Here is a 15,201-nt window from a genome sequence, read left to right on the forward strand (position 1 = left end):
CACTACACACTTATTCCAGAATGGGCTTTTCATACCCAGTGGCAGGCACAAATGCTTAAATTATGATTAAAGGATTGGAATAAAAGACAACTGACCAGTTAGGACTAGCATGTACATCTTTTCAGATCAAAGGACATGTTTTCCAGCCCATGGCTTCCAATAATGGACCAAGAGACATCACATCAGATGGACAAACCATGTCCCTTTTCATTATCAGAGCAATGGTTTAATAGAAAATTGGAATGGGCAGTTGGAACATTTGCTTTATAAATTGTATATAAAGCCAGGAGGGGCTTCTTTACACACTTTCAAGAGTGTGCTCACACTGAACATGAGGGGGGCTAAGGGAGGGTCCCTATTGGATAAATCAATCTGATTTTCTGCGGAATCTGGGGTAGATGGGTTGGGGAGGATGTTAGGGTGACTATACAGTCCATCCCAACATCACTTTACTTTTCTCCTGCCTGATGCAGTGGTCCCAGATGCAGGGCTACATCTGCAGCCGGAAGCAGGGAAGTTTTCCCAGGAAGAATCTGGAACCATACCCTTAAACCTTTGTCAGAATCCTAAGTGACCGATGAGGTAGGCTGTGCCTTCAACCCATTTGGCATAATTGTGTCTAAGTGAGCTCAGCTGCACAGCCTAGTACCCAGGACAGACCCCTAGCTCTGCACCTGTGTAACTCTACCTTGCATGAGTGTAAGTGGAATGCGGGGACACAGTTGTTGGACTAGTACTGCTGCCAGCAATCTGGACCAGCAATTACCAATACCTAACATCACTTTACCAGGGGTTGAGAGTCTGGGTAAAGAAAAAGGACAAATGGAGAGGAGGAGAAATTATAGCTGAGGGTAGTGAAATGAGTAAGTGGGTTATACAGCAAGGGAAATCCAGTATTTTATTAATGCCTCAAGAGAGGCTCAGAACAAGAGAATATTCTCCCTTACCAAAGCAAACCAGACACCCAGAAGGTTTAAAGTGTTTGCCGAGACCACCTCTGCTTTTGGGAACATGACAAGTTGACTGACAGCCTGCAAGCCATAGTTACATCCATATGGTACAAACTGTGGTCTTAAGGCTTTACAGGACAAAGGAGTTGTCTCTTTAAATGTCCCCCTACACACTGGCTTAGGGAAATGTTACCTACTGTTCTGTTGTGGAAATGGTCTACCAGATGGCATTACTCTCACAGGCATGATCACTTTGCTGTAAGGAATTTGTATTTGAACATCAAGGGGCAGTGGGTGAGGAATGATAGGAATTACGTGGTCAAAACACATTAATAGATATTCACCAGATATATTTGGTCTTCATCCACATTTCCTGAAAACACTGCAGTCTTAAAAGTGACATGGGTGGCTTGTGACCGTAATGAGACATTCGGACCACCTCCCAATGGTGGGGGCTGGAAGATGAACCAGTCAACAGACAATTTACTCAGCCATGCCTATGCAAACAGAAGCTCTTTTAGTGGAGACCATTCCTATGTATCACATATCTCTGTTGTACCCTTTACAGTATCCTCCTTTAAACTGTGTTTTCCTGAGTTCTGTGAGTTATTCTAGAAAATTAATCAAACCCAAGGGATGGTCATAGGAATGTCTAATCAGTAGTTGGTAGGTAAGAAGCACAGGTAACTGCCTTGGACTTGTGACTCACATCAAGAGAAGGGGGTGAAGGACGCTATATCATTGAAAATACATTCCCTTTTAGACAGACACAAATTACCAAGTCAATTATGATACCTGTTTATTTGAAAACATTTTTATAATACTGTGAGAATAACCTCTACAAATATGGTGTTTCAGAGCTTTCTTATATATTTCAATCCTGGCTACTTTACATTTTCACTTAAATACTTTCCAATAACAGTAAAGTCTCTCTCCATTATGAAGACTGTCATGTTTCTAAGGTGAATTTCTTAGGCAATATTATTTCAGTATTAACCATATTGATATGTTTTCTCTCCACTATGAATCTGCATTTGTACAGTATGTGAGGAACAGTTGACAGCTTTGCTACAATCAATTTTTAGATTCTTTTCTCCCATCTGAAAGCTTTCATGCTCCCTACATGTACAGGTTACACAGAACTCCATCCTAAATTTCTGGAAAAATCAAGTTTCTCTCTAGTATGAGTTTCCTGGTGTGCAGTAAGGCTTGAAAACAGCATAAAGGCTTTGCCACATTCTTTATACTTGTAAGGTGTCTCTCCACTATGAATTCTCTAATGAAGACTAACTTTTCAGGGACATGAAAAATAATTGCTGAATTCTTTACATTTGTAAGGTTTCTGTCTAGAATGAATGTTATGACATTTAGTAAGGACTGAGGCCTGGAGAAATGCTTTCTTACATTCTTTACACATAATATTTCACACCAGTATGAATATTTTGTGTTTATTTATATTTGATGAATTACTACTTTTCCACATTATTTATGCATGTAAGGTTCTCTCCACTATGAACTTTCTCATGCACTCTAAGACTTGAGGAACAAATAAAGGATTTGCCACATTCATTACATTTATACGGTTTCTTTCCACAACGAATTCTCTGATGTTAAGGTGTGAACCCCGCTTAAAGGCTTTATCACATTCCTTACATTTGTAAGGTTTCACTCCAGTATGAATTCTCTCATGCACACTAAGACCTGAGAAAGATGTAAAGGACTTGCTGCATTCGTTACACTTGTAAGGTTTCTGTCCCGAATGAATTATCCGATGTTGACTAAGGTATGACGACCACTGATAGGCTTTTCCACATTCCTTACACTTGTAAGGTTTCTCTCCAGTATGAATTCTCTCATGCACAGTAAGACTTGAGGAATAAGCAAAGGATTTGTTGCATTGTTTACACTTCTAAGGTTTTTCCACGATACGAACTTTTTGGTGCACAGTAAAATATGAGGAAGAAGTAAAAGACCTGCTACATTCTTTACACACGTACAGTCTCTGTCCAGAATGAATTATCTGATGTTTAGTAAGTTGTGAGCCCCACTTAAAGCATTTGTCACATTCCTCACACTTGTAAGGCTTCTCTCCTGTAAGAATTCCGTGATGTACAGAAAGACCTGAGGAATAAGTAAAGGACTTGCTGCATTCGTTACACTTGTAAGGCTTCTCTCCACTAAGGACTCTCATGTGTTTTAAGAATTGAGAAAAAGTAAAGAATTTGCCGCATTCATTACACTTGTAAGGATTCTCACCAGTATGGATTCTCTCGTGCACATTAAGCCTTGAGGAATCAGTAAACATTTTGCCACATTCTTTACATCTGTAAGCTTTCTCTCCTGTATGAATTCTGCAGTGCACAGTAAGAATTGAGGAAGAAGTAAAAGACATGCTGCATTCTTTACATCTGCAAGGTTTCTGTCCAGAATGAATTCTCTGATGTCGATTAAGGTGCGAGGAACACTGAGATGCTTTTCCACATTCCTTTCACTTGCAAGGCTTCCCTCCACTATGAATTCTCTCATGCAAAAATACAACTTTAGAAATAGGCAAAGGATTCGTTGCATTCTTTACACTTCTAAGGTTTCTCCCCAATACTAACTGAATGGTGCACAGTAAGACATGAGGAACAAGTAAAGGACATGCTGCATTGTTTACACTTTTAAGGTGTCTGTCCAGAATGAATTTTCTGATGTTTAGTAAACTGTGACCTCCACCTAAAGGACCTGCCACATTCTTCACACTTGTAGGGATGCTCTCCAGTATGGATTCTCTCATGCACATGAAGACTTGCGGAAAAAGTAAAGAACTTGCCACATTCCTTACACTTGTAAGGTTTCTCTCCAGTATGAACTTTTTGGTGCACATTAAGATATGAGGAACAAGTAAAGGACTTGCTGCATTCTTCACATTTGAAAAGTTTCTGTCCAGAATGAATTTTCTCGTGTCGATTAAGGTGCGAGCCCCGCTTAAACGCTTTGCCACATTCTTTACACTTGTAAGGTTTCTCTCCAGTATGAACTTTTTGGTGCACAGTAAGATATGTGGAATAAGTAAATGTCTTGCTGCATTCTTTACACTTGTAAGGTCTCTGTCCGGAATGACTTCTCTGATGTTTAATAAATACTGAGTTCCACTTAAAGTGTCTCCCACATTCGTCACACTTGTAAGGATGCTCTCCGGTATGGATTCTCTCATGCACATGAAGACTTGAGGAGTAAGCAAAGGCTCTGCCACATTCCTCACACTTGTAAGATTTCTCTCCTGTGTGAATTCTCTGGTGCACAGTAAGACTTGAGGAACAAGTATAAGACTTGCTGCATTCTTTACAACTGTAAGGTTTCTGTCCAGAATGAATTCTCTGATGTTCAGTAAGACGTGAGGGCGACCTAAAGGCTTTGGAACATATTTTACATTCGTAAGGCTTCTCTCCTGTACGAATACTCTCACTAACAGCAAGAACTGAGGCATTAGTGAATGATTTACTGCATAATTCACATTGGATTGGTTGCTTTCCTGCATTCCCATATACTTTACATTTGCAAGCTTTCTCATCAGTGTGAATTCTGTGATGTTTAACCACTTTTGTAAAATGTTCACAAGTTTGGACACAATCCTTGAAGGCTTGTCCACATTTGTCACATGGGGAACGGTTTTCTGGAATCTCATTTCTCTGATGTTCTCTATGGCTTGATCCTCTGTTATAGGTTATTTCAGGTTCCACAGATTGGTATTTTCTCGCTATGATGTACATACCTTGGCAATTATTTAATACAGAGCCCTTCCTAATGGCCTGATTACTTTTATTATATATGTAATATTCTTCCTCATTGTCTGTATACTGACATTCATTAAGCAAAGGTGGGTGGATAGAGTCTCTGTGATAGTTATTAAAACTGTATGTTTTAGCTTGGATGGGAGTTACCTTTTCATGGAAGAATAATGAATCCTTCATCAAAGAATTTTCAATTTCAACAAACTGACACATATTTACTTCATTATATCTTTGGTCCTCAGAATGATATGACTGCATATCTAGTGCCATGCTGTATTTAAAATGATTTGAGTTATTATTTGAACCATGACCTTGCTCAACTTTAAGATTTTCCAAGTTGTCTGTTTGAGAAGAGGTATGTTTCAAAACTGGATGACATTTATGCACAGTAACACAATGTTCAGCAATAGGAACTGAATTAAATTGGGCTTTGCTCCCCGACACGTCCTGATGAGCCTCACCCTCACGGAGGGGCTCGTCACAGGCACCCCTGCTGTGACCCTGCAATTCTCCATGACAGCCACCCTGCCCTTCACGCTCCTCCTCACTGTCCCCATGTGTCCTCTGGTCACAGCTCCCAGATCTTCCCAGGATCACTTTTTGGAATGAGTCTTTTATCACTTCCTGGGGTAACAATCCTTTTTTGTAATGAGAAGACACTGCTGAAATATATAAGAAGATCATATTACCCCACAAGAATCAGGTACATTTACTTTAAAACTTTATGTAAAAATTAAAACAGTACATGTATAGCAGTGAGTATTTAGTAATCTGCACCGTTTTACACTTCAAAGCAGTAATACTGTTTATCAAAGTTCAACTTAAAAGTCACCCAGCTGGTGGTAAATATATACAGATATTCAGACTTGTAATATTGTTACCTACATTTGAGCCCAAAATACTTTTAATACTGGCATGCTGTTTAGTACTCAGGAATCACTTAAGGGATTTACAGTAAGATGATACAATGTGCCATCAAGAGAATTCAGTGATGAGCACCACATATACAGTAGTTCTGCAACCTGAAACTTTCTATCTGTAAAGAGATTGCTATAAACATAACATGCTACATGTAATGCTCAGGAACATACACACGGAAAGCATTCAAAGGGAAAGAAGAAAGGAGCACGACCATAGAAAAGTCACTACACACAAAGGCAGGCACAGACAGATGAACATGTGGAGAAGAAGCCTCACAGACACACAGTAAATACTTTGGCAGAGACACAATGGACATGCTTCCTTGCCCCTTCAGTAATTAAGTACGCAGGGACTAAACTCCCATGGAAAAGATGAAGAGAGGCTGTGTGGGTGAAGAAGATAAGGTCCAGTGCGATTCAAGATGGTGGCGTGAGAGGTGAGACAGAGAATTCCTCCCCAAACCACATATAGTGTAAAATTGTAGTTAATACAACTAGCCCTAAAGCAGCAACAGGAGGGAGGGCTGCACCAGACTGCACACAGACTTCACGAACAGAGCAGACCGCACAAAGCAGGGTAACGTACGAAAGCCTTGATCTGGTGGGACCCAAGCCCTTCCCCGACCCCAGCTCACCAGCGAGAGGAAGAGAAACGGAACGGTGGAGGGAGTGTAAGCCTGGGACTGCTGAACACGCAACCCCGAGGTCTGCTTTGGACCACAAACCTACATTGTGTGGTGCTCTTGAGGTTTCTGGGGTTGGGGAGCTGGGACAGGCAGAGTGCTTGACTGAGATTCTGGCCATCTGTGGAGGACGGGACCCACATCCGGCCACTCTGGGACAAAGGAAAGGCAGGCGGCCTGAGAGGCTTTATAGCAGCCAGAGGGCTGCTGAAGGGGCAGGGTTTGCCCAGAGCTTACTGCGCAGGAGAAGGGATAGGTGGACAAGGTTGTCTGGGTGTGCTCTGCCCAGCAGGTTGGGAACTTTGAGGAGCTTCAGGCACTCCATCCCCATGACTGGCTGTTCAGCTCCGAGGCCCCCAACTGTGAGACGCAGCCTACTGAAGTCTTCCTCCTGGCCTAACAGCCTGGGTTGCAAACCAGCAGTCACTGCACTGGTGTCAGGCCAGCCAGAGGGAGGCCCCACCTACAACAGCTAGAGATGGAAAGCACAGAGGCTTACACCTATGTGCTTGGCCCACTGGCTGTGACACCAGAGACAGGCACTGCAGACGGGAATCAGGAAACAGCTCCTTCCTCTCCCCAGGCACAGCACCGCTGCCCCACAACCCCCAACCTAACTCTAGGGGCTGAGCAGCTCCAGAGACTTGACATTCTGGGCACTAAAGGGCACCACATAGAATTATGAAACATCAAAGGAACCTGGTTCAGACCAAAATGTCAGAAACCCCAGAAAAAGGGCAAAATGAAACTGAACTCACCACTCTTCCTGAAAGAGAGGGTAAAAGAAAAATCATAAACATGCTCATGGAGGTACAGAAAAATATTCAAGAACTCTGGGGCAAATTTAAGACAGAGAGCCAATCATTAAGAAATTCCAGATCTGAAATGAAACATACAATGGAGGGATTTAAAAGCAGATTAGATGTAGTAGAAGAGACGGTAAATGGAATAGAAATCAGAGAAGAGGAATACAAGAAAGCTGAGGCACAGAGAGAAAAAAGAATCTCTAAGAATGAAAGAATATTGAGAGAACTGTGTGACCTGACCCATCCAAATGGAACAATATCCGCATTATAGGGGTACCAGAAGAAGAACAAGAGAGAAAAAGGGATAGAAAGAGGCACAAGGGCTGGTGAGGATGCAAAAAAAAGAGAAAAAGGGATCCCGTGTGTGCTGCAAGGATGCAACCTGCAGCAGGGACTCTAAAAAAAAAAAAAGAGTTATGAGGACTCTTCACAAATTGAAAACTCAACTACCACATAATCCAGCAATTCCACCTCTGGGTATCTGTGTATTTACAAGTGAGAAAATCAGGATTGCAAAGAAATGTTTGCAGTGTGCATTCACTGCACTGTTCACACCAACGAAGGCGTGGAAACAAGCCAAGTGTCCATCAGTGGATACACGAGAGATGCACCCCTACGCACACGTGCACACACACAGTGGAATCCTAGGCAGTCATCAAGGAGAGAGGCCTGCCATTTGCAACCACACGGAGAAATCTTCTGGTCTTTATGCTAAGCAGAGTAAGCCAGAGAAACACAAATACCACGTGATCTCACTTTAATGTGGAATAAAAAACAAAACAAAACATAGGTCCAGAGCAGACTGGTATTTTGAAGGGGCTGCAGAGGGTGGGAGGAAGGAGGAAGGGGGATATTAAAACTGTACGAACTCTGAAGGATAAGATCAATTAACTTCCAGGGGCATAATGGTCAACAGGACCCTTTGAACTGGACCAGAAACAGAGTTTTTACAAGTTACTGCTCATAAAATTAACAGAGCAAGGGTCACCCAAACAGGGACCATAAAAGTAAAACAACAAACTGTCAATGCACTTCACAGAGATGGGGCAGTTAGGAGAGAACAACACAACTAGTTTCCCCTGGAGGCACCAGTAAGTTAGTCAACAAGGCATTAGTGAAGCGGCTCAGCCTCTCAGGGGCAGTAGGCAGCTCTTATCTCCTTGTCTTCCTCCATCCAGGTCATGAAATGCCCCCCACCCACTCCTTTCTTGTACAAATTCCTTGCTTCCCTGCACAGGGGTGACACTTTTTCTGGTTGCTGCTCCATCTGTGCTCCCCAAGTGGCAATTCCAAGACCCCAGGTAAGACCTTGTTCTTTCTCAGTTTTCCCTGCGGCTTCTCCGTCACTGGATTTCAGGACTGAACATGGGGTGAACATACTTTATGCCCCTGAACTCGGGAAGTACCATGAACCTAGGGTGAAGGACGGGGTCGCTGCAGAGAGGGGAGGTCTAAGTCAAAATACATCAGGAAAATTGCTTTCACACCAACAAATCCCCAATTTTTTTCCTTGAATTCAGAGATCTGACACACTTTCATATAAAGCAGAATCTTATGGGAGCCGTTTTGTAAAGTAGCAAAATTAACGTTTTAAGTTTGGATTAGGAATTCTGGAAAGGAGCTCTTATCCTTACCCACAGAGACCAGGTTGCTGTAGTTCTCCTGCATCACGCTCCTGTACAAGGCCCGCTGGGCAGGCGCCAGGCATTCCCACTCCTCCTGGGAGAACCGGACGGCCACGTCCCCGAAGGTCAACTGTCCCTGAAATGTAAAAAACAAAGGAACAAAAATAACCATATTTCCCATGAGGCTATGTACAGACTTCATAATATGACCCAAAATGAAGAGTGGGAAGGTAAGAGAACTGGTTTGGGCCTCACTGAGTGACCTGCATCACTTTTAAAACAAACAATACTCAGTAACGCTCCCCTGATGCTGAATAGATGAGGTGAATCCATAAAACCACTATAGACACTAGAATTATATGGGAAATAAAATATGTAATTGAGGAATCAATACAGGCATGTATATTTTTAAACACTAAACTTATAGTTTACCTGCTGTACATATTTCTAAAAGGCAAAGTCATGGTGAAGTATCAAATTGGTAGAAAAATGAATTTGTAAAACAAATTTAATATGAAGTACAATGAAGATCTCCGGATATTTAAAGCACACCTGATATTGAAATGCAGATAATGATTCAAGTGTTTCGGGCTGGGTCCTGAGTTCCTACATTTCCAACGGGCTCACCAGTGATGCTAAGGAAACTCCCTTCATGGACACATTTTAAAATTACAAAACAGTGAAATACCATGGAAAACATTCATGGTTGGCTTTGAACTAAGCTTGATGGCAAACACTGTCTCTTAAATCATACCAAGAAGGGCATTTGGAACATTAGAACATTAGGCAGAGCAAGCAAGCAGCCCATTCAGAACATGTACCGTATGCCAGATATTCCAAACACAGCATTCCACAACCTGATGCATGACACACAAAACAATCCAGGAGAACAGATTCATTTTCCCTCATTTATGAGGACATTTAAAAAATTTTCCAGTAAACAGTAGAGCCTGGCTTTTAACCCACTCTGTCTAACCCAGCAGGTATCATGGGGGACACACAGGTGAGCCTTCCAGACACCCCCAAAGGGGGCCCACAGCCATTCCCTCCCAAGGAGAGGAGCCCAGACCAATGACCTGAGCAGCACAGACCTGATCGGGGACTTACATTTTACACACACACTCATATACTAAAATGCCATTACACATATGTTAAGCCTAAGTTGAAAATTTTATTGACAGAAAATAGTTTCATTTGCATACCCATTAATCATTTATGGACGATGCTTTTTCTGGCTTTATATACACTACAGAAGCCCACATATATGATAAAAACTAAAAAGCTATTGTTTTCCAGTCTTCCATTTCCTTGAAATGTTTGGCTACATTTATCATAGGTATGGAGTCATGTTTTAAATTTTAAAAAAGATATTAAATATATGGTTCTTGTTTTCTCTTTCTGAAAATGCACAGAGTAACAAGGAGCAGGTCTGTGGCAGGGGTGGGGAATGAAAGGCAAACCCACAGCCCAGGCTGCCTGACGGAACCCTCCACCTGCACAGCCCAGAGCCTCCGGGGGCACAGGAGACACCCTGCACTGTACAGAGCAAACCACATGCCGTAGGGAACTGAGAAGGACATGAAGGTTCTAGACTCAGTGAGGGAGTCTGTGAGCATCTCTCAGCAAATCCCCGAGACCCTTCATGCTAACTGGGAAATCACTAACGGGGATCGGCCCTGAGCCTCGGAGCCAAGGGAACAGACGGGAACATCTGACATAATGGCACAAATTGCAATTAGCTGCCTGACGCCCACAGGTCACACCACTGCTGTGATACTGTGGCCAAAATGGAAAAGAAACAAGTCAATCATAATTTGAATCCAACTATGGGAAAACAGTAGGGATGGGTGTTTTATAAAAGATATTAAAATATAAGCAACATATGCACAAAATTTTATCTTCAGAGCACGACATCTGTGTGTTTTATGAACTGCAGGTATTTCTGAATTGATTATGACTATTTTTAAACCAAATATATTATCACAAGATCCATTCAATCCCATCAGCTATAGTCTGAGACTCAGACACAAGGTTACCTTCCCCATACACAGTCTCCCTAACTTCAGGAGGGCAAACAGACCCTAATCTGCAGGCCACAGGTATTTTCAGTATGACCACAATTAGTGTCTCCATTAATCACACCCTATGTATGCCCAGAGTTCGCAGAGACTTTTCTAGTTTGGCAGTTGTACCTCAAATGCACTCATTCTACAAAGGATGTGATCCAAATAGATTCATCCTGCTCTTCATCACAAGTATGAACAGGTTGTAAGCACAAAATTAGGAATCATGGAATTTAGTTTGTGATTCCTGCAAGTTAGTTGGACGAGCAGATTCATCTCAGAACTACTGTCCTTCCTGTGCACCTTAAAAATCAGGTTTCGTTACCACATTGATCAAACACCAAACTGTCACCATCAATGACAGGAAATTACAGTAAGAACCATCTTGATGGGTGTGAGGTGAGGGACCCCACCTACCTTCTTTATTAGCTCAGCTCATGACCGTGCAATTATTCCTCCTTCCTGCGTGGCTCTGATACTGGACTGAGTTCACACCCGGGAGCATCACTTTTTTCCAAGACGATCAGTGACCCAGACTCCTGACAGCCCTGCTCTCATTACAGACCCTGCCTCTCCAACAGAAATACAAAACAGCCCCTCCTCCCTGCTGTGGGGACACCCAGCTCCTGGGAAGGGCAGGCGCCCAGGGCGAATGCAGAGACAGGCCTCAGAGATCCTGTGACCTCACTGCCCACCGGGGGCTGCACCACCCCTTCCCCTACAGCAGGTAAGGGAGCGCGGGCAGGGGGACACCTTCTGAGAGCCTTTTTCAGTTAATAATTACAAGGAAATCAACAACCATCACAAGCAGCTAGGGAGCTTCTCCAGGGGGCCCTTTGGAGTGTTTGTGACCCTTTCTCCAAGATCCTGGAGGCGGACACTCCTGAAAGTGACACGTGAGGACAGTCGTGGCAACCCTGCCACAAAGTGAGCAGCAGTTAACGCTGGGCAAGGGGCGGGAGCACAGCAGGCCGGTCTCACGGTCCTCCCAGAACCTCCAGGAGGAGTCACGTGACTGAGCAAAGTGTGGCTTTGAGACAGGGACCCTGGATGTAGTCAGAGTAAGGTGAGGGCCTCCAGAAAAGGCAAGGCAGGATATTTACAGTGAGATCAATGTACCTACATGCAAGGAAACCCCCTACCAAAACTCTGTGTCGTACATTGAGCTCTAGAGTCATTCTTCAGTGAGGTTAGTTAATATTCCCCAAATAAAGAGTAGCACATGTTTTTATTATGTGAATCATTTGTAATCATGTGTAAGATTCACTTTAGCATGCTAAAAGGCCCAGGCCTATATGCTGTTCTTTCTCCAGACCTGATGAAGTGATGTGCTATCTGGGCAGTTAAAGGCAAGCAAGCCTAGCCATAAACAACATAGTAAAGGCAGGAAGGATTCCACCTTACAGGTAAGATTGCATTTTAATACCCAAGAATTTTAAAAGTAAGATTCTTAACTTACTCTTTAGCAAACAGACAATAATACCTCAGCCCACACTGGGGGCTGGGCATGCAGTATTTGATATGCTCCCAGACAAGACAACAGTGTCTCAGGGAGAAATAAGAGCAGGAAGTTCCTTGGGTTAATTCTAAATATTCAAGTCCACACCCCTAAGACTTTTATTACATTCCCCCAAATCCTCAACTGCCTATAAACCCCCCAGACAACGCACAACTACGGGCTCTCTTGTCCCCTCCTGGCGTGAGCCAGGAGCTCTGTCCTCTCACTATATCTCTCAATAAAAGCTTCTCCCTGGCTCTCCTACCTTGAGTGTTTGCTAAGTTCATTCTTTGACTCCACAAACAAAAACCCCAGCATCAGCTTCCTTACCTTCAGGCTTCTGAGTTGCTTCTACATTTATGAGCGAGGTCCCGGGAGGGGTCTTTCTCCCCCACCTCCACACCCTCAGACAAGGACACAAAGCAAGGAGGGACAGGAGAGTCACTGAGCAAGGGAACAGTGCGCTGTGCAGAGAGCGCAGACAGCCAGGGGGCCAGGCCCAGTCCTGCTTATCTGAACGCTCGGTTTTATAGGAAGTGGGAGGGCGGGGTTAGCAGGTTCAGATCAGCTCACTGCTCGGGCTCCGTGTAGGCTCCAACTCTGTAATGAGGCAGGAAACCCACGGACGGGGCGGGTTTCTCATGATCAAGTGAAAGGGCCAAGGTCATTCTCACCCAAGTCACCAGTCACCTGCTCAGGCATCAGCCTTCGGGATTTCCCGGATGTCTTGCTTTTTCCCCTTAGGCAAAGAGCAGATGAAAACCCACCTAGAAAGGATACCGGCTTCCAAGTCTCCCTTCCTTCCCGCTGCATGTATCTTACTAATAACTGCCTAGTCTTATCAGCAGAGATCCAAATCTCCTGAGCAGGATTTTCAGAGATTCAAGTAGGAGGAAGAACATGCTACCAGTAGTTTACACTACTTCAGTGAACTGATTTACACACCCCAGCTTCACTTAAATTTGACTTATCTTCACAATTCAATGCCAAGAGATACAGATATTTTGCAGGAAATTAAACATAAGCAAATACTGACACCCGACTCATGACCCAAAGTAGGAACAGAACAGTGTTCAGAGGGGGAAGAACACAAATAAAAGGATGAGGGTCAGATCTGTGATGCAGAATTTGTTCTACTTTTAACTGTCAGAGAAGTCAGTGCAACTTAATTCAGAAGCACAGAATGATGACCACAGATATCAAAATCTTTTTTTTTTTTGTCAGAATTTTGAGCAATAAGCCCTGGTTGCAATTCCTGCTGAGCAGGGTGCAGGCATTCCCACTCCTCCTGAGAGAATTCTATGATCACAACCCTAAAGGTGAGCAGTCCCTGAAATAAATAATTTACCAAGTGGCCATCAGCAGAGGTCGTAATCTTTCCAAAGGTTAAAAAATGTTAGGAAAAATGGCTCTGGCTGAGGTCAATCTCCACCTTTATCCCATCAGACCATTCTCAGCACACTAAGACGCCCTGAGTGTATTGTCTGAATCTCAGAGAAGATGACTTATGACCCAAAGAACTACCACAAATGCTGTGTTTCCTCACAATCAGTTACACATTACAGGCACTGACACAGGCACACAGTTTTGAGTTCTGTGTTTACAGCATATAGATTTACTTGTGTACATGTCTTAGAAGGACAGTTTTGGGGAATTAGAAATGTATTCCTGTTTTCTCCTGAGATTGTATTAAAGATGGCGGTGGGAGAGGTGAGACAGAGACCTCCACCTAAAACCACATATAATACGAAAATATAATTTAACACAACTAATCCTGAAAGAGCAACAGTAAAGAAGGCTGCACCAGACTGCATACATCTAGAGAAAAGAGCAGACCTCACGAAACAGGGTAGCATACCAAAGCTGTGACCCGGCGGGGCCCATGCCCTTCCCCCACCCCAGCTCACCGGCTGGAGGAAGAGAAATGGAGAGGAGAGGGAGTGGAGACCTCGGATGGCTGAACACCCAGCCCTGGAGATCTGCTGTGGGAGCATGAACCTACACTGCATGGTGCTCTGGTGATTTAGTGTGGTTGGAAAGATAAATAATACCTGGAGAGATGGAGATTCCAGCTGCTTGTGGAAAACGGAGATTCACACCTGGCTGATCTGGGTGGGCAGTATGAGACTTCCTAAAAGTGAGAAGGCTGCTAAAGGGGCAAGGATCGCACAGAGCTTACTGCTCAGGAGAAAGGACAGGCAGACAAAATTGTCCAGGTACACTCTGCCCAGCAGGTTGGGAGCCTAAAGGATCTTCAGGCGTTCCATCCCCCTGGCTGGCTACACAACTCCAAGGCCCCCCACCATGACACACAGCCTGCTGTGTGTTCCTCTGGCTAGCCAGTACCTGGCTCAGGCTTACAAACTGGCAACCCCTGCCTTGGCGTCAGGCCAGCCAGAGGGATGCCCTGCCTACAGCAGCTGCAAACACAAAGCATAGAGGCTTATACCTATGTGTTTAGCCCACTGGTTCTGGCAATGGAGGCAGGCATAGCAGCCAGGAAGCAGGAAAAAGCTCTTTCCTCCCCTTCATGCACCAACACTGCTCCCCTGCGACCCCTGACATTGCTCCAGGGGCTGAGCAGCTCCACAAAGTAGAGCTTCTGGGCACTAGAGGGCACCATATATAAATATGAAATTCCAAAGGAACCTGGCTCAAAGTAAAATTATGAATACAACACCTGAGAAAGATTCAAATGAAATCGACCTCATGAATCTTCCTGAAAGGGATTTCAAAATAAAAATTATTAACATACTCATAGAGGTACAGAAAAATATTTAGGACCTCAAGAATGAATTTAGGACAGAGATCCAATTGTTGAAGAGCACAATGGAGGGTATTAAAAGCAGATTAGATACACTGGAGGAGATGATAAATGAA

The 15,201-nt window shown here is 43.7% G+C and overlaps 1 protein-coding gene across 8 annotated transcripts in view; it reads right to left on the bottom strand.

Annotated features, from left to right (window-relative positions):
• LOC118909825 (zinc finger protein OZF-like) overlaps positions 1-15,201 on the bottom strand; it is a 79,527-nt gene that overhangs the window by 60,443 nt on the left and 3,883 nt on the right. For 2 of the 8 annotated variants that reach the window (XM_057496396.1, XM_057496398.1), the window contains exons 2-3: positions 8,774-8,896; positions 1,733-5,388 (exon numbers count right to left, since the gene is read on the bottom strand). In XM_057496396.1, the coding sequence (XP_057352379.1) occupies positions 3,614-5,388; positions 8,774-8,843 (1,845 nt within the window). In that variant the 5' untranslated portion in view covers positions 8,844-8,896 and the 3' untranslated portion in view covers positions 1,733-3,613. Of the gene's footprint in view, positions 1-1,732; positions 5,389-8,769; positions 8,897-11,240; positions 11,562-15,201 lie in introns of those variants that run through there. The other 6 variants (XM_057496395.1, XM_057496393.1, XM_057496397.1 and 3 more) reach the window with 5 other exon arrangements.

Source organism: Manis pentadactyla, assembly GCF_030020395.1.
Source record: "Manis pentadactyla isolate mManPen7 chromosome 15 unlocalized genomic scaffold, mManPen7.hap1 SUPER_15_unloc_1, whole genome shotgun sequence".
NCBI classification, from domain to species: domain Eukaryota; kingdom Metazoa; phylum Chordata; class Mammalia; order Pholidota; family Manidae; genus Manis; species Manis pentadactyla.